The 27994-nt window shown below is 39.4% G+C and overlaps 1 protein-coding gene across 6 annotated transcripts in view; it reads right to left on the reverse strand.

The window, feature by feature from the left end:
• SORBS2 (sorbin and SH3 domain containing 2) overlaps window positions 1-27994 on the reverse strand; it is a 261132-nt gene that overhangs the window by 107421 nt on the left and 125717 nt on the right. For 3 of the 6 annotated variants that reach the window (XM_075930308.1, XM_075930310.1, XM_075930309.1), the window contains exons 3-8: window positions 26944-26993; window positions 20217-20337; window positions 14487-14579; window positions 11151-11177; window positions 9276-9400; window positions 7711-8331 (exon numbers count right to left, since the gene is read on the reverse strand). In XM_075930308.1, coding sequence (XP_075786423.1) covers window positions 7711-8331; window positions 9276-9400; window positions 11151-11177; window positions 14487-14579; window positions 20217-20247 — 897 coding nt within the window. In that variant the 5' untranslated portion in view covers window positions 20248-20337; window positions 26944-26993. The remainder of the gene's footprint in view (window positions 1-7710; window positions 8332-9275; window positions 9401-11150; window positions 11178-14486; window positions 14580-20216; window positions 20338-26943; window positions 26994-27994) is intronic. The other 3 variants (XM_075930312.1, XM_075930311.1, XM_075930315.1) reach the window with 1 other exon arrangement.

A 27994-nucleotide genomic window follows, 5' to 3' on the forward strand; every position in this document is an offset into this window, starting at 1 on the left:
CATACAAATTCAACTTAAGAACAAACCTACAGTCCCTATCTTGTACGTAACCTGGGGACTGCCTGTACTTCTCTTGTTACATCTACATATTTTTGAAGGATTTAACCTTTCTCTAAGTAGGCGTGTTTATGAAATGTCATTCAGTGAGTCACACCACACTTCTGCTTGCTCTTAAATTCTAGCAGATGATCCTTGAAATGAAGTGTGAAAAAAAGTACAAACAGAAGAAAACTTTGATATATTCTGGCTTACAGCAAAACTGTTGTGCATCACTCAGACAATATGGAGCTGTCTCTTATTTATACTCTTATCATATTTTTCCATAAAATGTGACATCACGTGTTTTCAATACTTAGTCTACACTATGCCTTTCATTCACACCCACGCCCACCTCCACTTCACTCTCCTTCACATGCACAAGACTAACTGCAGGATTTTTCAATGCTATTCAGGATTCCTGTGGGAGCTTTGAACATTGCCAGTGCTCACAACAAGTTCCAAAAGTGTGCGAGATGGACTTTATCTGATGAGAAACAATTTCAACATAGTACGTATGATATATATGCAGGAAGCTGTGCCTTTAGAGTTCAAAATTTTATAGAACACACAAGTTTATTGAACTTGTCACTGTACTGCATGTGCATGGGGGTTGTATGTCTCTCACTTTCCTGTCATCTATAAAAACACTATAAGGTCTGGTTGCACAAGGCACAGGGTGAGATCCTAACTTGAGTGAAGTCAGTGCAAGATTTGTCACTGACTGAGCCAAGATTTTACCCATAGATTATCTTACAAGTATATTTTTAACATCAATTTCCCATAGCAATACAAGTCACTTTGCCTCCCAAAGCAAACTGGAGCAGAACTGATTTACACAATCCCTCACAAAGGCTTGTGTCTCAATTCGACAGCAGTACTATATATGCAGCTGGTGAAACTCACACAGTTTATGGAGCCTGACTAACCACCAAGTATGCCTAATGGCAAACTTTTGCTGTAAAAAGATCAATAAATTAATGAAGTTTGAAAAGCTCATTATCTTCTGGTTAGCCCCTGGAGTCATTCTGAGTTATCAATTTAATAATGAGGTTATCACTTGGCTGACAAATGTAAAAGTGTTGATATAAAATGTTTGGATTTCTGGAAGGCATTTGAACTGGTACTGTACAATATTTTGATTAAAACATTAGACTATAAAATAAACATGGCACAATAAATAGATAAAAAGGTGGCTAACTAAGAGGTATCCAAATGTAATTGTAAATGGAGAATCATTATTGAACAAGTGTGCTTAAAGTGGGATCCCACAGCAAGACTGGTTCTTAGGCCTATGTAGGGCTGAAGAATTAAATCACCCTTTTAACTAACTGTATCTACCAATATGACATTATGTAACTTCCTGAATTGTAACCACTTTTGGATAAATTTGTTAGTAGCCTGTTAAGAATTATCTTGTAAGAATCTGTTATTGTAACTTTTTTATAATGTATCTAAAACTCTTTTAAACTGATAATACATTGTAACTAGAAATAACTTCATATTGTATCCGAAACCCCATTTTAAACTCTGCACTGCCTTTACTCTGCTTAAAGTTAAGAGTGTGTCTACAATCTCATTTAGAAGTGTGAATGTGGGTGTGTGTACAGAGATCAGTCCCTGAAGCCAACCTGCCTGTGTGAGCAGCTGCTAGCACTGCTGAATGGCTGAAGAACAATGCGAGTAAGCCCTACAAAAGAACCCACTGAGAGAGAGAGAGGGCACGTCTAGACTGCCTGCGGCTTTCGAACATGTGCAAATTCAGGGAAAATTCGGCACAATATGCAAATTTGCACGAATATCTTCTTCCGATCCCATTTTCGGAAGAGCTTTTTTTTTTTTTTTTTTTTTTTTTTTTAAAGCAGTCTAGATGCGGTTCTTTTGGAAAAAAACAACAAACCCTTTTCAAAAGAACCCTATACACCTCATTTTTTTTAGGAAAAAGGGTTCTTTTGAAAAAGGTTTTTTTTTGAAAGAACAGTGCCTAGACTGCTTTTTTTCTGAAAAAACTTCTGAAAACAGCATCTGAAGAAGATATGCAAATTCAGCATGAATTTGCATATCTTCTTTAGAAAGTCATGGGCAGTCTAGACATGCCCTGAGACACAAAAAGCCCTGTCAAGGAAAGAAGATCCAAGTCCCATCTGTTGTTAACTGATGACTCATCATAGTCCCTGGGGCAGTGGGACAGAACAGGTTCTATGGACTAAAACATATAAAAAGATGGGTGCAAAACTATAGAATTGGGTCATCCTCCAGGAGGACTGATGTGAACTGACACAACGCAGCTCCCCTCCTCATGTGTAGATCACCTCATGGAATAACATGAGTAACTGAGGCTGGTGTGTAAACATGTTGTGGATAATCTAAGTAGCTAGGGATAGTAGATGAATTCTGCCTTCACAATAAAAATGGCATATTGCCTTATTCTGCCCCCCTCCAAAAAAAGATTCTGCTAGTTCTATTTCAACCAGAGTAACACCTATGCTATTTAACATGTGTATTAATGACCTATAAGAAAAAAAATATTGTCACTAATGAAGTATGAAGATGATGACCCAGAAATTGGGGAAGAGTTAAATAATGAAGAGCACAGTAATCTGGATTTCTTGATAAACTGTCTGCAAATAAACGTGTATTTTAATATGGCTAAATATGAATGTATTTATCTAAGAACAAACAATATAAGCCATAATTACAGGAATACTATGTTCAGTTTTGGTACCCAAAATTCAAGAAAGATGTTTATTAATTGGACAAGGGTAAGAGAAGAGACACAAGAATGATTTAAAGTATTAGAAAAGATGTCGTATCTCCATCTATTTAACAAAGAGAAGGTTAAGATAATCTGTAAGTGAATACGTATGGAATATTTAGCAATTGGCTCAAACTCTGGCAGGGAAAGGCATAACATAAGGTTGTGGTGGATTCACCATCACTGGCAATTCTAAAATCAAAATTGGATGTTTTGCTAAAATATTTGTTCTAAGAACCATTTTTTGGGAAGTTCGGTGGCCTGTATTATATAGGAGGTCAGACTAGATAATCACAGTGGTTCCTTCCACTTTGGAATTCATTAATCTATTATCCAACAGTTCTCAAACAATGGGGTTAGCCTTCCAAGAGAGCTGCAAGCTGTGTAAGTTTTTTTTTCTTTTTCTTCTTTTTTTTAAAAGAACTCTGGCTGTCAGCCCTGGTTGGCTGGGGCTTGTGCAGAAGAGTCGCTCACACCTTGGGGGTGGGGATGAAGGAGACAGCCAGAGCCGTGCTGCCTTGGGACTGACAGCTAGAGTCCTGCCATCTGGGGGCAACCTGTTCTCTTTCTAACCCACCCTTTCCCACCTCACTGGAAGGCAGCCTAGGGCTCTGGCTGTCAGCTCTGGGGTGACAGCAATAGTGCAGAAGTAAGGGTGGTAATGGGGCACTAAGTCTATTGTGAAAAGAGATATTAAAAAACATCACTTTTCACATTGTCATCCTTACTTCTGTGGTGCTACTGGACACCCTGGGGCTATGCTCATCAGGAGAGAGTGAGGAAAGTGGAGCATAAATGACTACAGACACAAAGAAGGGAAGGGTGATCAAACAAGTTGAAGAACCATTGTAGTAATCTAATACAAAACTCAGAAGAAGCAAATATAAGACCGTGTCTCCATACTGTGAAGCAAGGAGAAAGCAGAAAAGGAAGAGGGTAGACTTATCAGACCAATATAAAATTACTGGTTTTATGCTGATATTCTAAGTTATTATGGTTAAATTTACTTATCTTCTGGACAAACATTATTATGAATCACTTGGATACAGACTATTTAGTGCAATATGTTTTTAATGGTCTGAAGGACTTGCAGAGTTTAGGAGAGGTTCTTCCATTTACCTAAATGAATACATATGATGCATCAGATATTTAGCAGTGTGAGCACCTACAGTATAATAGTGAGAATAAAAATGTACAGGGGCATAATTTGTAGAGTCCACATTGATACATATTCCCCTGCGTGACAGTATTTTTGAATACATATTATAAAAGTGATAAAAGTTTACGGTACGTTTCTGTCTCTTACAGTTTTTTAGGTTTAGTTATATCCAGTGCTTTTTTTGTGATGGTACTGCCAGGTACTCAGTACCCGCACCTCCAGATGCAGTACAGGCAATCCCCGGGTTACGTACAAGATAGGGACTGTAGGTTTGTTCTTAAGTTGAATTTGTACGTAATTTGGAACTGGCGTCCAGATTCAGCCGCTGCTGAAACTGACCAGCGGCTGACTACAGGAAGCCCGAGGAAGAGTTTCTCTGCCCCGGGCTTCCTGGAATCAGCCACTGATCAGTTTCAACAGCGGCTGAATCTGGACACCTGGGACAGAGCAGCTGGGGCGCTGCTAGGTAGGTCCCCGCAGCGCCGCACCTTGGCGCTGCGGGGACTAACCTGGCAGCACCCCAGGTGCTCTACCCCAGGTGTCCCCAAGTCAGCTGCTGCTGAAACTTATCAGTGGCTGATTCCAGGAAGCCCGGAGCAGAGCAGCTCTGCCTCGGGCTTCCTGTAGTCAGCCGCTGGTCAGTTTCAGCAGCGGCTGACTTGGGGACGCCTGGGGCAGAGCAGCTGGGGTGCTGCTGGGTTGGTCCAGTAGTGCCGCTCCTTGGCGTTACTGAACCAACCCAGCAGCACCCCAGCTGCTCTGCCCCAGGCATCCTGATTCAGCCGCTGCTGAAACTGACCAGCTGCAGCTGAATCAGGATGCTTGGGGTGCTGCCGGGTAGGTCCAGTAGCGCCGAGGAGCGGCGCTGCGGGACCAGCCCGGCAGCGCCCCAGCTGCTCTACCACAGGCATCCGCGAGAATAGCTTCATCTGCTGGGAGGGGGGGCGCACTAGCTGCGCCCCTCCCCAGCAGACCAGGGAGACGCGGAGCAAAGCCGCGGAACCGCCCACACGCGCCGTGGTCCCGCCGCCCGCGTCCTCTGTGGCTTTGCTCCACATCTCCCTGGTCTGCTGGGGGTCCCTCCCCCCAGCAGACCAGGGAGCCGCGGAGCCACTTTTCTCGCCCCGGAGGATGCGGGCGGCGAGACCGCAGCGCGTCTGGGCGGTCCTGTTGCCCGCGTTCTCTGGGGAGAGAAAAGCCCCGTTCGTAAGTACGGATCTGACATAAGTCGGATCCGCGTAACTCGGGGATTGCCTGTACTAGCACTTCCAGTCAGAACTCAACAACTTTTCCCATGGAGTACCAGCACTTTTTTTTTTTTAAACAAAAAAAAGCACGGGTTATATCAAATGCTGGTAAAAGCTCTGGCTCAGTTTCCATTATTTTTCCTGACTTTCTTCATTATTGGAATCACCTAAACTGTACTTACTCACTTGGATAGAAATCACGAACTCAGAGCCTGACACTGTTAGAAGTATCAGCAATAAGGTATCAGAAATAACTGCAGAAGTGAAGTATTGGTGACTCAATGTACTAATTAATACCTATTACTTATCAAGAGTAACTACTTTCTAGCCTAACCTCGTACAATCTAACAGGCAAAGTTGAAGCCAAATGCTCGAATTTAAGAGAGCTCTGCATCTAAGACTCCAGCCTATATCCGCATAGCCACAAAGGTACCACAATCCTGAGCATATGGGTTGCCTAAAAAGAGCAGTGAGAATGATGCATTCAAAGCCAAGCACTTAATATTGTCCTCAATTCCCTCATATCCAGATGGATGTGGCAGCAATGAAAATCACATTTTTAGAACTTGTGTGGCAAATTACCAAATGCTGGCATTCATATCTAATTTTTTCATTACTGTGGAGAGGCTGTGATTCTGTGCAGAAACAAAACTGTCATTCTGCCTTGCTGAAAAACTATACCAAGGTACTAGAAAAACTGTACTAAGGTACAGGTGGTACCTCCCTTAACCAGGATTCCCTCTTCCGGCAACATCCAATCCATCTCTTGTGCACAGGGCAGCTATAAGTTGTTTGCCTTGCTGAAACAACTTCATGAGCTGACAAGTACAGAAAATTAGCATTGCTGGAAGCCCTATTGGCTCCCTGAAGAGGAAGGGGATTTGATGGAGTGGAATCACACCAACACGTTGGTAGAGTTGCACTTACAGGAATCATAAGAACATAAGAAGGGCCACACTGGGTCAGACCAAAGATCCATCTAGCCTAGTATCCTGTCTTCCAACAGTGGCCAATGCCAGGTGTCCCAGAGGGAGTGAACAGAACAGGGAATCATCACAGGATTCCTCTCATACCAACCATTTCAAGCCTCTGACAAACTGAGGCTAGAGGCACCATTCCTACCCATCCTGGCTAACAGCCATTGATGGACCTAATATCCATGAATTTATCTAGCTCTTTTTTTGAATCCCGTTAAAGTCCTGATCTTCTCAACATCCTCTAGCATGGAGTTCCACAGGTTGACCATGCGCTGCATGAATAAAAACTTCCTTTTGTTTGTTTTAAATCTTCAACCTGTTAATTTCATTTGATGACCCCTCATTCTTAGGCTATGGGAACAAGTAAATACTTTTTCCTTATTCACTTTTTCCACACCAGTCATGTGTTTAAAGACCTTTATCATATCCCCCCCTTAGTCTCCTCTTTTCTAAGATGAAAAGTCCCAGTCTTTTGAATCTCTCTTCATATGGGACCCCTTCCAAACACCTAATAATTTTTGTTGCCCTTTTCTGAACCTTTTCTAATGCTAATATATTTTTTGAGATGAGGCAACCACATCTGTATGCAGTATTCAAGATGTGGGCGTACGATGGTTTTACATAGAGGCAATAAGATATTCTCTGTCTTATTTTCTATCTCTTTTTTTCAAAGATGCACCAGGAGCCTATTCCTAGTATAGCGATGGGAAACCTAGGCTAGTGAGTGGGCCACATGAGTGGCTCTTCTTCATCTTAATGGGCTGCACAATTGTGGTAAACAAGTCTTCTGCGATAGGGTAGTTTTCGTACCTAGAATTTTCAGGGTGTGCTGAATGAAATGTAGCTGTGCTTTGATCGGATGCAGAGGGAGTGCATGGCTCTTACAGGCAATGTTGTGTGTAATCAGCACACATCTCACATTACATGCCCTTGCTTTACATGCATGTCACTTTAGTAATATTGGTAGGAAAATACTACACAAATGGAAACCAGTGGAATCTGGCAACCCTCAGCATGGACAATGGTAAACAAAATGTCTCTCTGGCCACACATAGAGCCCTAATGGGCCACAGGTTGCCCACCATTGTCCTAGTAGGTTCCCACTAGTGACAGCATGCTACTTTTCCCATCAAGCAGTGCCATTTAAGGGGTGCATCACCAATATAATTATTAATCACATTTATTATTGTAGAGCTTCAGGGCCAATCAAGAACACAGTCCCAGTTTTCTAGTCACTGTACAAACACAGCTCAACTTTCCTATTGTGTATAATTTTACTATCTGTACAATATGAGGAGTCAGATAATGTACTTTCAATATGTAATTTAAGCTTACCTCCCAACTTAACCAGGGCCAAACCTTTTTGCAATACCCTTTGAAAAATAGTAAATTGTTCATTTCTACTTTGAATAATGCAGCAGGTAGTTTTACCCAGAAAACAGAAGCTGTAGCCATGGTAATGTGAGTATACTAACTAGAAAAGTGTTAAGTGGTTCAGGAAAGATCTAAAAAAGAAGATGGAAAAGTTTAATATACCACATTGCATTCTGTGGACTGTGCAGAAGGAGGAGCTGTAGAGTTTTGTCCCACATCTTTTGGAGGCATCTTTGGAGTGTCTGGAGAAAGGCCAGGTGGATGTTCTTGGATTTCAGGCTCTGCTTTATTGTCAAGGAGGGGAGCTATCTGAATGGAAAGAGATGCTGTGTGTATCTCAGGCACAGGGTTACAGGTAGGTGAGACAGGCCTTTGTGGAAATACTGGCACTTCATTAGGCTTGGGCTGTTGCTGTGAATTACTAGGAATATTATGTAGTGGGTCTTGTGTCCGAGTTAATTTCAGGGTAGACACTCTGCGTTTTTGAGATGATTCTCTGTGGCCTTGATGAAGAGTAGCACTAATGCCAGCTACTACTTTTGTGCCCGCGCTGGAGACCATGGCAGGTGGTTTAGTGATTGTTTGTGCATAGGACACACTTGTGTTAGATTTTTTAGAATACATTGTCCTCTGGATAGCCTCCTTATTAGTATAATGGACACTATCTGAGGGGAGTTTTTTAGTTGGCTTGGTTGTTATTGACTGGAAATTAATTTCATTGTTCTTGGGATTGGTTATTCCTGATCTACAAAAACTTTCTTTTCTAGTGGGTGGCAGGGGTGCCTTATTTGCCAAAAGCATCCACACACAGCAAAACAACATTGAAGGAGAAACAGAGAGAAAGTAAATGTTAGCAGGAAAAGTAACTTGAGTTAGACCTGTAACTTTAAACAAAAGAACCAGGGCCTGATCCAAATTCTATGCAATACAATGGAAAGACTTTGGATCAGGTACTGCATTGTCCCTGATAATAGCATTGTATTTTGATGTCTAGAAAAACCACAGATTCCATTTGTTATTGGAAAAAGTGAAAATTGTGATCAAAACTGAGTCCACTGTATCAAATATACTCTATGCACTGACATTAGTTTGAAAATTATATTTTTTTACAGAGATTTAAATAGTTCATATAATATACTCAACATATAATTTTAGCTGAAAAGCTACTATTTATGAGTAACATATGTATTACTTTCAAACTCTCACACTTTTAAAGGTTTTGGATTAAAGTAGTAATGTGAATATTCTTACAAATATGTTTCTAAATTAAGCCATATTATTTCATGGCATTTTCTATAATTGTTATATAGTTTAGCAATGTCGGAGAAAAACAGTAGTTCTGGTTATTCTTAAATTAATGTAATTCAACTTTATAACCAATTCTTTATTTCATAAAGAATATATTGCTTTGCAGTGTAAAATACTAATCTATATCCTTTGGAGTCCAAATACTTAAGGCTTTTGATTTAAGCTGGCCTATTGTTATTTGTATATAGCCTTGCTCTTAGAAAATAGTTGGCTGTGTTACTGAACCAGTAGACTTGTATTCTGTATAGTGTATGTTTATGTGTACCACAAATCAGATATTACAACATATAACAGATACAGATGCTACCAGCAAAACATCTGGATAATGCACCATACAACATCACACCAGCATGTAATGCACCTCTAAGCTAACACTTATATTTAATATCAAGGATGCAACTTTGTGTGTGAAGGTTTACCTGAGTTGGTGACTTTTTTTCTTGTAGGTTTGGTCGGACACTTCTAAAGCCTTTAGCTGCAAGAGATGAACTACTTGTGTCTCCATTCAATGTCTCTCTGCTTCCATCATTATAAGATGCCCAAGCTTTTGTGAGGGAAAAAAATCAAAACAAAATTTTGGTAAACAATCCCTAAGTATTTATGTTAGTATAATAAATCTATTTAACAAATGGTTGAAATTACAGCTTTCTAGAATTACTACTGTCAACAATATGTACAGCTAAATGAGAATTAAATGGATAACCCTGAAGCTATAACCTCTCAAGCTGTGATTTTGTCAGCTAGATCAGATGCATCATTATTACTTTGCTTATATTTTGATAGCTCCCACAATATTTGTGGATTCATAAACACATAGATTTTAAGGTCAGAAGGGACCTTTGTGACTTTCTAGTCTGACCTACTGCATACATCAGGCCATAGGACTTCCAGACATTCTTGCTTCAAGTCCAATAGCTTTGGTCAAACTATAATTTCTCAGAAAAAAAATCATCTATATTTCAAGTGTTCCAGTGATGGAGTATCCACCATAATTGTGGTCAATTATTCCAACAGCCTTCTTTATTTCTAGTCTGAATTTGTCTCCCAACTTGTAGTCATTGGATCCTATTATACTTATACCTTTTAGTTTCAAGAGGCCTCTATTGTCAGATTTCTGTTCTTTGTAATCTAGTCATTGTCCACATAGAAATGCATTCCTTACCTGAATATCTTATAGACTGGAAGATTACACAATGGATGGAGGAAAGGGATACAGAAGCAAACAGGGTTCTTAGGGAAATGATTGGGATATGTATTTGCTGTACTCAGAAATCTTCAGTCTCATTGAAATGCCTGAAGGTGAATCAGTATATTGTATCCTTCTATCTGAGTCAGCTTTTAGCCAACACTCCTATATTACACAGCTGTGCTGCAGGAAATGCTGTTTTTTGGATGAGACCTAGATTTGAGATTTTAATCACTGGTAATTATTAAAGATTCATTGGCACTTTCTCTAAGGATATGTGTACACTTGCACCCTAGTTCTAACTAGTTCTAACTAGGGATGCAAATGTAGGCATTCGAAACAGTCAATGAAGCGGGGATTTAAATATCCCGCGCTTCATTAGTTTGATCTTGCTGGCGTGTTACTACGATCAACAGCTGTTTCGAAAGTGAAAGTGCGCGCAGGGATATATTAGTTCGAACCAAACCCCTTGGTTCAAACTAATGTTACTCCTCAAAAAATGAGCGTGCACTTTCACTTTCGAAAGAGCTGTTGATCAGAGTAATGTGCCGGCGAGATCATGCTAATGAAGCGCAGGATATTTAAAGGATATTTAAATCTCCACTTCATTTACTGTTTCGAATGCCTACATTTGCGTCCCTAGTTAGAACTATGGTGCAAGTGTAGACATACCCTAAGAATAGGCACTAGATGCAGTATTCTGGCTAAATTCCTCCCTGTATTTGTTCACCATAAAATTTCAGTTTGATAAGATGTGCAGTGTTGTGATGCATTCTTAAACCATTTCTGCATTTCAGGCTAGAGGTGGCTGCACTTACGGTGAGCATTCGGTATTATGTGTCCCATAGAGACAGGAGCAAAACAGATTGTATGGCAGATACGATATCGACTAATCGTTGGACAAAATTGCCCTGGAAGCCTACACATCACTTCAGACTGAGGTTTTAGGTACAGGTTTCACACTGAGATAGTTTGCAAAAATCAGTAGGGTTCATACAGTGCACTGGGATCCATTTGGATGTATGATGCTATAAATGGAAGACGGCTATAATTCATACATGGACAATACTAGTACATTTATACATAAATAAAATAATATTTTATTTACCTGAATCTGGAGACTGAGAATCAGGTCCTAAAAAAGAAATAACCATATCAGTGTGTGCTGGAAATTAAAATACTACAGGTAACTGTGTCAGTGTTTTTGGTGATGGAACAGCACGCTGCATGTGACGCTGGGCCTGGCTCTGCATCCCCTGCACACTCAGACCACACACTGACTTTGGGATGATTTTAAGATGTGCAAGGACTGGAGGACTAGGTTCACAATATACTTTGATAAGAATTTTTTTTAAAGACAGCAATTTAGATTAAATTGTAGTCAGGTGGGTGATATTTTGATTGATGTGTGTAGTGCCAAATTTTGTACCCATTTAAACACACACTGACTCAGTTAAGTCACTAGGGTAAATAGGTGTAACATGGTCAGAATTTGATAAATACCTTCTTTCCAAGTTAAGCTTTTTTTCTTAATAATAAAAATCACTGTTCCTAACAATCTTTAATCAATCTGAGTACTGGGCTAATTAAATAAAGGTATCTGAGAGAATCTAATAGAAACTCAAGATAATTGAGGTGGTGCTTTTTAAAGTCTGCAGCAGTTGCTGCTGCTACTTAAGACAATTTAGCCATAAGGTCACACACTCCATGAACCTCCACAGCCAAATTAGTCTCTTAATAGACAAATTGATTTTAATCTATATATCATCATCATCGTTCTTTTTTCCACAACTTTAATTGCCTATGCTCTGGTATGCGAGGATATTTTCTAAACGAATCACCACTGTGTTTTCTTTGTATTGAATTAAAGATAATTTCATAGACTATTTAAAAGAAGCTGATGTAATTGTGCCTGTAGAAATTAATCTAATTTAAGGAAGCTCAATGGCAATTGTTATAGTCTCAAAAGAGGCAGTTTTCCATTTTGCAGAAAAAACTTAGTTTCTTATAAATTTTCTCTGATGTACAGTTTGAAAAATGCTATAAAATATGTACTATTTTATTGAAATGACATATTCACAACTTGCCCTCTGTTACCTATATATGCACTTCTGAATATTGCCCTGTAAGTAACCAATGTTTATCGCTCAATTAAATTACATTTTATCAAGGGTTATATTGTACAGTGACAATTATTACATTGTGATTGTTTAAAAAACACTGTTATATCAAACAGGGAATACAATAAACAATACTGTTGCTTGGTTTTCCATATTTCTCTATATTGTCTTCTTAAATCTAGATACTAGAAGAAATTACAGTGCTTTAAGAGATCATGGAGAGGCTTCATTCAAAAACAAGGAGGCCATACATGGGTGATGTGAGATTTTTGAATGGTGCCAAAACGTAGGATATGACAAGACTCCTTTAGAATATTTGGCAGACTCAAAGATAAAGACATAAATATCTTCAGTATATTTGCATGGGATCTGTTTGGGTGTATCATTATTAGATGGACTAAAGGTGTACTAATTTGAAAAGTGTTACGCACATTTATGGAATTCTTTTTCCTTTTGAAAAAATGTGTAAAGACGATTCATGAGTGACAATCCAATCCAGTAGGTTAATAATCCACTAAATAAAATTATCTAAATAAGTACTGGCACTATGGACCATCACTACCTTTATGAACTATTAAGTATAATAAATAAAACATTTTAAAAGTCTCAGTTTGCATTTTTACATGATAAACCATGCTGGCTTTGCAAGAGGTGGTTTGGAATAATATGTATTTTCTAAAGTCAATAATGTACACACACAAAATAACCCCCTAAAAGCACAGTTCTACTACCCTTACTCACATTGACTACCATGTTATTATGCAAGTAGTCCCACTCATTTCAATTAGATTCCTGTTTTTATGGAGTAGATTCTCACATCTGAAGAATCCATATGACATTTACAAAAATAAACTTTTCCGATTTCATATTTATTTTTAAGCTAGTCCACAATGTAGACCATCTATAAATAAAGTTAAAAATACCATAACCTGTTTGTGCACTGGAACTGTACAAATAGTCTAAAACAACTGCTCTTTGTTTCCTGTGCATTTTATACTCTCCAGAAATGCTGGCAGGCTGACAGTTAGCATAGCAAGTTTCAGCCAAGAGTGAAATTTCATGACCAACCTAGTATTTATCTCTCAATACTGAGTTTACACTTTCTGACAGCCCTTTAATCAGACCTGTGCAGATGGAGACTCTTCAATCCAATGTGCTAACATGCATTCAGGATGAGATGCTATGTATTTGCTGAAGTAATATCAATTTGGTGACAAAACATGGAAGCTACTTCCTTTGAAAACATGTTGAAACATCAGTATATCTTATGATAAACTCCTAAGTGTTGTGAGAAATTGGCACTCATTCTGTAAAGAATGTTTACAGTTCTATCCTCAAGGTTTTTGACAATTTCTTCTAGTTGAATGACCAAAATGATGCAGTGGAACACTGAAGTAAATAATACCTCAGCCAGACCATCATTTTATCTCTCGTTCACTCACTCTTCTGCCTCTTTTGTGTATTACACTTATCTGACATGACCACTGAATGCCATATTGGTGCCACATGCTCACATTGTTTTAAGCTAGTCCACAATGTAGACCATCTATAAATAAAGTTAAAAATACCATAACCTGTTTGTGCACTGGAACTGTACAAATAGTCTAAAACACATGCAGTTAGGTTTCTGCTCTATTTACACCTGGCATGTAAGTTACTCTATCATTTAATGGCTAATAGCCACGCATTAAGTTTTACTTCCTTAAACTTGCTCTCAATACCTTCCAACAATTAAGAAACAGTTTTGCCTCTCTATGGAATATTTTCTGTGATTTCATGCTTATTTTTTATTTCTAGAAACATTATCTTGAAAATAGGATTTTTTGTTTTGTAAAAGTTCATTTGGCGCTATTTTTTCCCTGCAACTGAAATTATAATTTTTGGCTTGTGATAGAGAAAACAATAGTATCAAAAACTGGGAGCAGAGAATTATAATTTAACAGTTCTTAAGAAACAAATCTCAGTTTTCATCTATGTTTTCTTTTGAACAAAATAGGGGAGTAAGTGGAGGCAGGTGCAAAGAATGGGAAAATACCCAAAATACTTAAAATAGAGGCACAATTTTTAAATTAAAACAGGTGTTCAAAATTTCCCATGAAGTTTTATCTATTCTTCAATGTCTACTCTATATAGCCAGAGAAAAAGTATGATTACATCTTCAGAAACAAAATATGTTCAGCAGTTTCCACAACATAAAACATACACCTTGCCAGTAGAATAACCATTTTGGTTACTCTCCTTCTGCTTCTCACAGGATAATTCTACAGAAACATACAATGTTACACAAAGCCATTCAGAGGCAGTGTCCCACTGATTAGTTATACCTGGAGCCAATAGGTTTGGAGAACTTTGAACTCTCTTCACAGCTGTTAACATGACAGACATTGCAGCACGTTTGCGAGCACACCCACCGCTATCTGGAAGCACAAAACGACATAGACACAAGCCAGGACAAAGGAAGCAAGCACATGCAACACATTATATGGTGTGAGATGCCAAGTATACATTAAAAAACACATGCAGTTAGGAATTGCTCTATTTTACAAAACCCATATATTAGCAGAATACACTTTAAATTTTAGCAGCTCTTGATATCTAATTTTGTAAGTATTCAATAATTAATGCATTGTGACAATATATGCACTATGGTTCCAGAAGACTGCTTCTGTATAGCTAAGGCTATGAGTTGAACTCATGAAGTCTGTGATTTCATGTGATCTCTGCAACTTTAGCCTTGCACTGCAGGACTTGAGCTTCCATGACTTTTTGTTTAGTCCTGCCCTTGTCCTGTCCATGACTGATAATAATTCACAACAAATACCTCACCAAGATGAAGGATTGAATGCTGCATAATATTTGACAATAATTAGCACAGTGAAGCCATTTTACTGTATTTTTCACAAGCCAGGCTTATGTTTTATTACATCACTCAGTGCTTTTGCACTGTACTTTGGATTTACAAAGAATATTTTCAACACAAGTGACAAAAATTGCTCATTCTTTCCATGGTAGGGAAGAGGAGGGTGGCTATTTCCCTGTCCTTATTCTGGCAACTATACTTAATGGAAGAGTGATGGTCTTCCCTCTGGAGCCCAGAAATATCCTGGCAGAAAAGGGTGGAGATTAATGCAAGGTGCTCTTTCCCTATCATGACTGATGAAAGTTCAGGTCAGATCTAAGATCTTTGTGAATACATTAGAACACACAATTGTGGAATTAGGGGAAAATAATCTCAGATAATCCTCTTCTTCTCCATTTATTCCCCTCTTCTTTCTGTCCTACTGACTGAGAGCTGAAAACTATGGAGATTCTGTGCCCACTGGCACTGTGTCATGGTTATTGGCAGCAGTTAGCATGTCAGGGGATTGGGCCTTTCATTATGGGCAATCACCTCTCTCCATCATATTTGCAAAAATAGTTCCGAAAATATTTGGTTTAAGTGCTTCTATTTAGAATCAGCTTTGTCTCTACTCTTTGCTACTACTAACATTCTTTATTTTATTCATTCTGGCTGAAATTTTCAAACATCTAAAGTTCAAAGGACCTAAACTCAATGGCAGTTGCATACCTTAAACCCCACTGGAAAATACTGCCCTACAATTTTCACAACAGCTCTGTGACAGACATAAATGCTATATACCTATGTGAGATTATTATATACAGCAGTTGTGAGTTGAACCACGTGGGCCTCTTTAGCCTAGGTCAAAGGGTTAATGCTCCAGGTATTTGTAAACTGGCTTAGACATTCCAGGGAAAATATCTGAGTGTATTGGCATTGGATCTTGTGGCATGTGTGTTGAATGTTGGTGATGCTATCAAATATCTGAGTTGTTCTCCACTGGCTTAAGCTTATCTAAAGTCACTTCCAGTTCTGAGGCATAAGGCAAAAGGTCAAGTGATTAAAGTCATGCTATCAGTGCAATAGCCTTACACAATGTATTGCTTGGAATTATTCATTAATATTATGCATATGAAACAGAGGGAAATGGCCATCATACCTGTACATTTCCTGAAATTACTGACATAAATATCAGAGATAATTTGCAAAAATATTTTCCATTCTTGTACTTCCCCCCTGCTAACATGAGATGACAGATTGCACTGAAACTGCTTAGAGTAGAATTCAAAGAGGAATACAGTAAACCTTTATTATTTCATTGTACCTTAATTACCATATTGTATTCATATCTATTTCTCTTTAATATGAAATTATTGAAAGATGTTAAAAGGATGCTCAGTTGACTAGCAAATGTCAATATAGTCTGGTATTTGATTTGGTTGTTGTGATGGGATAGACTAAGCCCCAAGGCCCCCTGCTGTAGGCTGTGTCATAGCCTACGCCAGAAAAGAGCAGCAGACAAGTCCTCCAAGCTCTCTGGAGCGGTGTGTGAGAAGTAGCCAATGAGGACCCAGCAAGATCGTATAAAGCACTGGGACAGAGACAGGCAGTTCCTTGCTGGAGCTGTAGGAGCATGGATGGGCTGAGCCGGAAAACCCTGGACTAGATGGTGCAGCCAGCAGCCGGAGAGAAGAAGAAGGAGCTCTGAGTTGGGAGCTGGGACTCCATCTTGGACAGAGCCCTGAGGTAAGGGTGAAGATGGCAAAGGGCCACAGAGAAAAGCCCCAGGGAATTAGAGTAGCAGTGGAACTTGGAATGAATGGACACAGAAGACAGAGGCTATCTGAGACCCAGAGTAGTGGGCAAGCCTGGGTGCCCCCAAATTTCCCATTAGCCGCTGGGATGGCAAGGGGGGAGAGGCCTGGATATTGAGGCATCCCAGAGGCAGGGGCGTTGGGACACTGCTGTATTCTGGAGCAGGAAGAAGCAGAGAGAAAGAGTGCAAGTATATGCATATGGGTGCTCACAAGAGGAGAGTGAACCTATTACAGTTGTGTTGTTACATCATAATCAAATGTAATACCAGCTTTATTGTAATTTTCTAGAAGCACTTTAATTTCATTTCAGAGCAGGAAAAAGGGAAATAGAGATATAGACTGACTGCTGTTGACACCACTCAAGAATGAGGCAGGCTGGACCACTACTTCTCCAAGTCAAAGTCAACGCAGCAAATCATTACACTATGTCATTCTGAACAAATATTTCAAGAAACACTATCCCAACGTCATTCCCTACATAACTTACACTCATAGACTTTATGGCTAGAAGGACCATAATGATGATCAAGTCCAACCTCCTGCACATAACAGGACACAGAATCTCACCCACCCACTTCTGTAATAGGCCCATAATCACTGGTTGAGCTACTTAAATCCTCAAATCTAGATTGAAATATTTCAGGCTAGAAAGAATCCACCATTTGCACTCATTCAAACCAGCAAGTGACCCATGTCCCATGCTGCAGAGGAATGTGAAACCCCAGCATCTGTGCCTTCTTACCCAGTGGAAAATCCCTTCCTAACCCCAAATAGATTCATCAGTTAAACTTTCTGAGCATAGGTTCATGAGGCACCAGAAAGGCATCTGGGAAAGAATTCCATCCCCCAAAATCTTGGAGTCAATGGAGTTATATAACAGGTCTCTGTTTCACCCAATATCTAATGTTGTGGTTGACATTCTCTCTTACATATCCCATCATCTATAGGAAAATGTATGCTGTGCAATATAGAGTGTGTGTATATTTATATATGACATACACCTGTATAAACATAGACATGTTTATAGGAACACACTGCATATATACATAAGCAATACTGAACTAGATTATTGTCTAATGTTGAATTGAAATACAGTACAGATATCCTATATTCTACGGTTTTGTGTCATGTTAGATTTTTAGATATTTTTGTTTTATTCATCTTGGAGCTAATCTTGCAATACTTGCTCAGGAAAAAAAACTGCTATGGAAATCAACAGGAATTTTGTCTGAGTGAGGAGTGGGGGAATGGTTACATATGTATGACTTGCAAATTACACAATCTTCAAACAGCTCAGTCTCATCTTCTATACCCTACATTACTCCACCTCACCTGCATCTCAAAACTTATTTCATATTGCATCACCCCTCAATCCTCTGCTCTACCCGACAGCCGTAAACATTTTAAGCACAAATGATTCTGCTTATGGAATGCTCACATTTGTGGAAGAATTCTGAACAAATGTATTTATAAAAAACTAAGTCTTTGCAAAGAATTGGTGGAAAATTAAGCAACTGATTCAAGTCAAAGTTTGATGTAAGAAAAGGGATATGGAATTCTCATCACTTTTCATCATGTTCTTATACTGGATATTAAGAATTGTAGACAAGTTGAAGAGAGTGACATTGAATATTCTAGAGTTATGCTCTTTAACTTATGCAGATGACATTGTATATCTGGCAGACATGTTAGAATTCATTCATTGGAACTCTGATGTAGTTGACTTAGATTTACAATAAATGCCAAGATGAAAAAGTGTTTGTATTGGAAAAATATTGAAATGGAGCAGCAGTAAAGTTGTAGAATATGTAAATCTTATGAGTATCTAGGAAGTTTGATCAGTGCCAACATGTTCATCAAAGATAAAGTTAAAAGGAGATGTGCTTTAGCTACAGGTTCCACACAGGAGTTGATGTGCCATTTGTTTGGTACCAAAGTGAAAACGTAAATCATTCTACTAAAAGTACAGACATCAGAAGGCTGGAGGTGGTAGAGATGAGAATTCTTTGAAAGATGGTCAGTAGACTGTGAAATGATTTGAAGACAAATCAATAAGTTAGAAGGAAAGCAGAATGTCAAATTATGGTACAGCATTAGCTGCAATCAAAAGGATTACAGTAGCTGGGACACTGAAGAAGATAAATGGATGATATGCCCAAAAATAATGAAAATGCAACAAAGGTCAGACAGATCTAGAAGCAAATGACCGACTAATGGTAGGATATTGTACACAAAGACATGAACAGGTGGATCTTAATAGAGGAACAAGCTATCAACAGAAATGAATGGTGATGATACACTGCTCCATGTATCTGTGAAGACGCTTTGGAATGAGAAGAAGTCATCTCTTTGTAGATAACTCACAAATAGTAACATGGACTAAATTCATTGATTCCGCCATATGCACTGTAATCCCCATGCTACTTAACAGCTATGTTGAGGGAGAAATGGGGATATTGATGCTCTGGGAAGAAAAATTCTGGGAAGAAGCCAACCCCCCAGGGTCACAGAAATAATGATTCTGGCGGGAGCAGATACAGAAGCAGTGGCAGCAAGTTCTGTCAAAGGAACTGTTGGCTATTGATGACTTCAGACTATTTTCACCAGTTTTTGCTCTGGAAAATGACAATTTATTCCTGCCACTTCCTGCCTCACCCGTGTCTTATTCTCAGCCTAACTTTACCTGACCTGAGTGCTCTCCTCTTCCCTTCTTTCCTTTGCCTGACTAGCTAACCTGCCCTTCAGCAATCATCCATCCAAAGAATGAAAAAGAAAAAGAAAGCCCTACTAACCTTCTCTCACCAAAATAGTAGCTCTAACATAACATTTGCCAGCCATCAGTTTGTTCACTCTACTTGTATCACTTTCCCTTCCCTTTGATTTACCTTGTCTATTTAAAATCTTGAGCTCTTTGGGGTAGAGTAATGGACCATCTATTACTCAATTTGTAAAGAGCCTAGTGAAATGAGGCCTTGTTCTCAATTGTCACTAGGTTCTACCAAAATACAAACAATAATTATTATTAATAAAGTTCTGTAGAAAAGGGCTGTCAAAGAATCAATATAATTTCCTTCATTTAACCAAATGTGACTTTCTGACCAAGTCAGAGAATTTACCGGGACCAAGCATTTCTGTTATTGTCTCCATGACAAATTGAATAAATTGCTAGAAGGTACATCATATGCTGACTTACATTAATAAAATTAATGCACCTATGTTTTGCAGACTTCCAGAATTGTGTTCTATCTTTCCCTGGCTGCTTTTTATGTGCTTCATTTGTTGCCAACAGCTGACTTGTTAAATCATTTTAACACTAGATGCATTTACCAAGCATATTATCCCTGTAAAATTCCTAACTAAAATATTTATGGGTGGTGCAGCCAGACAGGAACCCCCACCTGAAACATCCATCTTGCTTGCCTGGAGCATACAGGTCACACACAGAGCAGTAAAATCAGCATAGTCTTTGAAGCCTTGACAGGAGGCCTGGATATGCTAGCTCACAGTGACCCTGGATGGCTGTAAACAGAGATACGCCAATTGTTAACCTCGAGGCTGCGAGAACTGCCTTGGCTGGCACCTATATTTATTTGCTAGCAGTTAAGAAATAGAGCAATAGCCATTGTAACCATATGCTTTAGAAGTCTCTTTAATAAACCTGTAACTGTTTAAGCTTTAACCTGACTCCTTCAGTTGCTGTAACAGAACCAAGCACAATTTAAAAGAACTTCAGCCGGTCATAGGGAGCAGATGCAGGCAGAGCTGGGCATTTGGATCACGTCACCTCCAGGGGACAGATCCGTGGGGCGCCGGTCAGCCTTCCATAGGCTGCCCGCTGTGGAGGAACCCTGGTTCTAGCAGCTAAAGACACGGGTGTAATAAGCTCTCCCTGTAAACTTTAGGGCGTCTGTCAGCCTGTTGGCTGCCCGCTGCGAACGGACCTCGGTCCTAGTGGCTAAAGACACGGACGTAAAACCTCTCAGGGCGCCCATTGGCCTCTCCTAAGGCCGCCCACTGCGACAGGACCTTGTGTCCTAGCAGTTGAAGACTCGGGTGTATAACACACAGACACACACACACACACACACACACACACACACACTGCCCTGACCATCGGCTGACAGGTGGACACCAAGGATTTTTTTTTGCAAATTAACATTATCCATCAGTGCCAAAAGACAATATCAGCATTTGCATATTGCTATGAAATATGTGATAAGTACATTTATTCTCTCTGAAAATGCACAGTAGTTCAGCCTTTGTTTTCTTTAGGGAAAGATTTCAACCCACCTTGAAAGAAATCTTTCCATAACCCCCATTTTCAGGCCTTCAAACAATCTCTCAATTTTTTTCATGATTAGAAGCCAGCTCTTCACAGAACAGGATACACCAGATTTAGAGCATCAGCAGAGCAGAACAACAGATCCCCAAACCCGCAGACATAGCTCCACTGCCACAATGATCAGCTCCACAACACACCTTTCAACATCCATTGGTCCTATACGTGCCTATTACAACATGTGGTGTACCTCATCCAGTGAGCTACATGCTACAGCAACAACTATGTGGGTAAAACTAGATAATCACTATGCTCTTAAATTAACTCATGTAGGAAAATAATAAAAGACAAAATACCCTAGTGCCTGCTTGCTTTGTGAAAAGTGTTCACAATCCCTCTACATCTGACCTCTCAATTTGCATCCTAAAGGAAGCCTTCACAACACTTTTAAAAGACAATCTACTCTGCGAATAGATTGTCTCGGCTTTATACAGGTTTGGCATAATCAGAAGAGAATGTTACCCGTACGAAACATTGTTCTGGGTCAACATATCTAGGATCTCTCTCTTGCAGCTGTATTGACAGACTGTAAGGAGAGAAAACCAACTTACAGTTTCTCATATCCTATAGTCACAGATTCCATTTTTATAATGATGGGTGGGGTTTCCTAAGGCATTCCCTGGTGTCCTAAATCAGTTCCAATTGAAGTCAACAGGATTGTTATCAATGCTGAACACTTGGAACAACCCTACACTATATGTTAAGCAGGTTGGTAAGCATTTTAAGAAGTTACTGAGCAGCTGATTTACGATTTAAAAAAATATATATTTGTCTTCAATCTAGGTAAAGTAACAATGGAATTACTACCATCTCAGAAGAATTCTCTCATGGCAAATTTTAGTGAATCCTGAACACTACTAAAATTCTTCATAGTCCAGTATGGCAAGAAAAATAAATTTTAAATAGTATTATATGCAATTTTACATACAAATTTTAAAAAGATCTTTTGTTTTGCCTATATAATTTCAATCCTATATTGTTTCTAATTTTCCAAATTTACTGCAACCCTATTATTACTATGGTGCCACAAGTGTGCACTTGACTTTATGGGCATAACATAAAATAATGTCCTTGCACTGGGAAGAGTACTATCTACTGAATGCCAGTAAATATTTATCCTCCTAAATATCATAGAGATGGACCACATATAAATAATCTAGATGTAGTAGATAGATAAGACAGGTAAAACAATTGAGTAAGTGTAATATCTACATGAAAGTGGGTTTAAAGGGGTGAGGGCAGAACAGTTCTAGAGAAATGCATGTTTCTTTTAGGTCCTGTGAGCAGGCATTTGGTTTAGGATCAATTGATTTATGCTCACTTCTTGGGTTTTGTGAACTGGTAATAAATCCATCATAGACAGGTAATGAGGAGCACATGACTGGAGGTTAGTGATTGAATGTTACCAGGCCCTGTAAGAAACTGGGGTTTTGGGAATCAGAGTAGTTAGAGAGACTGAGGCATACCTGGGTGGTCGACAAATACCTTTGATGTCGGCACTCGCGCGTCCAGACTATCGCGCAGAGCCGACAAACAGCTGATCAGCTGTTTGTCGGCTCAGCGCGGCAGCCATGTAAATTTAAATGAAGCGGCAATTATTTAAATCGCCGCTTAATTTTCCTATGTCTGGTAGCCTAATCTACATGCCTCTGGTGACAGAGGCATGTAGTCTAGACGTGCCCTTGATTTACACCAATCATTAGCCCCAGAAGTGGGGCAGATAACATCGGGGAGGCACAGATGAAGATATTTTTCTCTGTATACATTATGAAGGAGTTTGAAAACCAATGAGAGTTGTGTGTGTAACTCCTTGTTTGTACCTTTGAAACTCCCTTCCTACAACTTGTTTATTTCTTTGATTTTTGCAAAAAATGTTTTGTTGCCTTTAGCTGTTAAATTTGGGAAGTTGCCTTTTTAGCATTTGGTAAAGAATTAATATCAAATACAAAAACACATAACAAATAAACAAATCATTCCATATATGGTAGAAAGTTAAAACTGAACACACACTATGCAGACTAAAATATCTTCTGGCTGAAGTAGTCTGCCAGGACTGCACCCACTGGGACACTAAAGAGTCTACTCTAAACTTTCTTTTTTAAAAGCTTTATTTGCCTCAGTCTAATGACTTGACAAGGTTCACAAGTGCTACAGAGGACCTGTTTAGCCTTCAAGCAGACCAACAGGTTGCGATATATTCCAGTTTTTACTAGACATTGTTGACAACTCAGTATTACTGTACTTAATAACTAAAGCTGTGTATCTATACGGACTCCTACTATGAAACAGTGACTCCAAAGGTCCAAAGTGGTCACTGCACTATTATTTTGGTTTAACAGCAGCTAGGGTGCTGTGTACAGGAGCGTTGGGAAGCTCTGTGTAACCAAGTATGCTATCACTTATCTCACCTGCTCTCATGCTTAGTGCAAGTGATGTCTCAGCAGCCTACTTCAGGCACTATCCCAGAAGTAACTCTCAATACTTACACTTAAATCGATCTTGATTTTTGTAGCGGGCTTCAGACTACATCAATAGAACTAAATGCAGGTGGGCTAACAGAATTACCAACCCCCTGGACAAAGTGTGTATGTGTGGGTGGTTCCATGCCCCCGGAAGGAGCAGGATCTGGTGCGGAAGGGGAATGACTAGCTTCCCCTCACTAGTGCTCACCAATGTAAAAAGCCTGGGGCTCTGGGTACTGCCACCACCACAATAGCAGCAGCAGTGGTTGGGAACACTGGGCCATTTTGATTAGCCAGGTTCTGGGGCAACTGCCCCCTACTCCTCTCCCCTCTATCGGTGGACCTGCCTAAATATGAAATATTACTTTATTTTGTAATTTCTTCTGTGAATGTACAATGCATTTAAGTTCACTATAAGTTTATAAAGGCATGCTTGTTTAGGCAATCCAAAGAGGTTACAGTAAGTGGTTTTCAAAGTCTGCTATGGGGGCATTAGGATTAAAGTCCACAACAAAAGGAATTCAACTGCGCGGACTTAAAAAAAGAAGCTAATGGATTTCTCTAGAGAAATTTGAAACTTGTGGCACCTGGACATTAGAACAATAAACCCATACATCATATCTATTTGTCACGAGGAGGCAATAGTTCACATCTCTGATATTAGAGCAATTAAGTGTGACATTTTTAAAGGGAGAGTTGTCCAAAAATAGTACTTACAACATTTGAACCAATGAGACTGCAATAGGCAACTGAATTGTAGTCAAATTTGTGATTAGCTGAGTTACCTCTTCTATCATAATTCTATCAGCTAAAGAGTGCTTCATAATCACCTTAACTTCATTTGTATTGTATCTTTGGGCACAAGGAAATTTTTTTATAATAATAATAATAATAATAATAATAATAATAAATAAATAAATGTTTTCTTAAACTCTTGTGTGACCCGCCAGTTAGTGAATATAAAATGATATAACCTTCAGATGAATAAAAAATTACATGAGCTGATTTGCTCCTTCAGCATATTTGTTGTGTTTAGAGAATTCACTCTCTCTAATATTGTAGCTCAGAGTTAATCTGGGTGATGGTAGTTATTTATGTGCTCAATGGGTGAAATCATGGCTCCACAGAAATAACTGTAAATTTTGCTATTGACTCCAATGGGGCCAGGATTTCACTTGTCCACTATACAGGCCAATCTAGCTCCCATTAAAGACAGTGGAATAACTCCCACTGATTTCTATAGTGTAGGATCAAACTATTTTGTACTTCTTTGTACTTTGTAAAAGACCATAAAGCAAACATTCTACAATTTGTGTTTTAGTTAAGACCAGATTTGACATTTCTGTGACAGAAGCTTGAAAGATAATCTGAATGTACAAGCAGTCCCCGGGTTACGTACAAGATAGGGAATGTAGGTTTATTCTTAAGTTGAATCGGTATGTAAGTTGGAACTGGCGTCCAGATTCAGCCGCTGCTGAAACTGATCAGTTTCAACAGCGGCTGAATCTGGACGCCAGTTCTGACTTACATACGGATTCAACATAAGAATCCCAGGCATCCCCAAGTCAGCTGCTGCTGAAACTGATCAGCGGCTGATTCCAGGAAGCCCGGGGCAAGGGCTTCCTGTAGTTAACCGCTGGTCAGTTTCAGCAGCGGCTGACTTGGGGACGCCTGGGGCAGAGCAGCTGGGGTGCTGCTGGGTTGGTCCACTAGCGCCGCTGCTCCTCGTCGCTACTGGACCAACCCAGCAGCACCCAAGCTGCTCTGCCCCAAGTGTCCTGATTCAGCCGCTGCTGAAACTGACCAGCAGTGGCTGAATCAGGACGCCTGGGGCAGAGCAGCTGGGGTGCTGCCGGGTTGGTCCAGTAGCGCCCAGAGTGGCGCTACGTGACCAACCGGCAGCGCCCCAGCTGCTGTACCACAGGCGTCCGGAGCAAAGCCGCAGAGCACGGGGGCAGCGGGACAGCCCAGACGCGCCGTGGCTGTCCTGCTGCCCTCGGGCTCCTTGGCTTTGCTCTGCTTTGCTCCCCCTCTCCCTGGTCTGCAGACCAGGGGGACGGGGAGCAAAGCCACGGAACACAAGGGCAGCGGACAGCCCAGATGCGTCTGGGCTGTCCACTGCCCGCGTGCTCCGCCGCTTTGCTTCCTCTCCCTGGTCTGCTGGAGACCAGGGAGACGGCCCCGTTCGTAACTGCGGATCCGACATAAGTCGGATCCGCGTAACTCGGGGACTGCCTGTATATCAAATCATAGAAATGTAGGCTTGGAAGGGAACTAGAGAGATCATTTAATCCCTTCCTCTGTGCCAAGGCTGCACAGTCCCTGAAAAGATGTTTCTTTAACCTATTCTTAACATCCTCCAATTACAGGCATTTCACAACATCCCTTGGTTATCTGTTTCAGTACTTATTTATGCTTTAGATGTAAAGTTTTTCCTCATACCTAACAAATATCTCTTGCCAAAGATTAATTTGATTACTTTTTGTTCTGCCTTTACTGCACATGAAGAATAATTGATCACTGCCATCTTTATAACAGCCCTTAATATATCTGAAGACCATTACCAGGTCCCACCATAGTGCTCTTTTCTCAAGAATAAACATGCCCAGTTCTTTCCTTTCCTCACAGATCCTATTATTTAAACTTTTTATCCTTTTTCTTGTTCTCCTTTGGACTCTTTCCAATTTGTCCAAATCTTTCTTAAAGTGTAGTGTCCCAAAACTAGACACACAACTCCAGCTGAGGCCTCACCAGTGTCAAGCAGAACAGAACAATTGCCTCCTACATCTCACCCACCTCTTGCTAATATTCCTCAGCCTGTTTTAAAACATTGTTGGCTCCTATTCAATTTTTCATCCTCTGAATTTATTTTTTTTGTTTATACAATCCCACCTAAAATAATTGACTGATAATAAGCTGTTATAGAACTGAAACCAGTTTAGCACTGTTTTCCAGAGATAAAGAGATGCCATTTTCCCTTGGCTATTACGCATACTATTGTGCTGCAGAACACACATATATATATATATGTATTGCCAATAATTGTATTATACACACATACAATATACATATATGAACACACAGGTACAACACATACAAACATGCATATTTCATATATATTCATACATAAACATGTATGTATATTTGATGAGGTACATATAAATACACATATACAAACATACTATTAAAATAACATCCTGTTTAGTTTAATTTCAGTATGAGCTTAGTGTAATTTGTGTATAAACATTTAATAATTTGGTCCCTAGTTTGCTTATTAAATAAAAGATGTAAAAGATAAAGAAATGTCTCACAGAAACAGCATACCTGTATTCATTATGACACTGGAAGATTTGCTATAAAAGTCTTCAGTTTTCCTGCAGAAAACAAAATTATCTGTTACTTTGTCACAATGCAATAGCATGTGGTATAAAATGTCATCAGTATTTCTGGGGTGGGAGGAAAGGGAGACACTGGTGAATCAATGTCATTTCAAGGATAGCCTTATTTTAAACACAGGCTTTAATTAAACTGACACCACTTGTGTCTGCCTCTGAAGTTAAAGTTGAGTCAACACTTCCATTATAACCTACCCTGTTTTCAAATGGTTAGTATCTCAGCTGTAAACATTTGTTTTGAGATGAAATTTGCAATTGATTTTTGGTCTGTAGATTATTAACTAAAGAGCAACTCACATAATGAAATGTCTAAAATAAAAAAAAGCTCTTTACATGTCTTATTTGATGCTTTCCTATAGACAGATATACAAGAAAGACAAGGAACACATTTTTAAACAGCCAAAGTTATTAACACTTTCCCCAGTATTAATGTTGTAGATTTGTTCCTTTATGTATAAGATAATATGGATATTTTTACTGATGTTGTGATTTTCACCACTTGTTGCTATAATTACTAAGTACGGATTTAGGACCTGTTCGCGCCCGCATGGAAATCAATGGCAAAATTCCCATTGACTTTAGTAGATATAGGAACAGGCCCTAACACAGGAAGGTTTCCAAATTCATCTGTCTGTCCCTGAAAGGATAATAATATGCACAAAAACAAATTATAAATACATTAATTCAGGAAGCCAGAACAGTTTGATTCTCTTGGATTTGTAAATTCCTACTATTTATCATATTTAAAAACAAATAACCAAGAAAACAAATATCAACAAATACAAACAAGCAAAGAAACAAATATCAAACAAGGAAACAACCATCAAAGAGGAGGAAGGACATCTTAAATTAAATCCAGTATTTTGGCCTTAACTCTGGATGCTGTGCCTGAGTTTATCACTCTGATTTGAGATATGACAAGCTGGAATTGAATTTCCCCAATGCAGACAGTTTGTCGCAACTGTAATGGATACTATTTG

Source organism: Pelodiscus sinensis, chromosome 5 (assembly GCF_049634645.1).
Source record: "Pelodiscus sinensis isolate JC-2024 chromosome 5, ASM4963464v1, whole genome shotgun sequence".
NCBI classification, from domain to species: Eukaryota; Metazoa; Chordata; order Testudines; family Trionychidae; genus Pelodiscus; species Pelodiscus sinensis.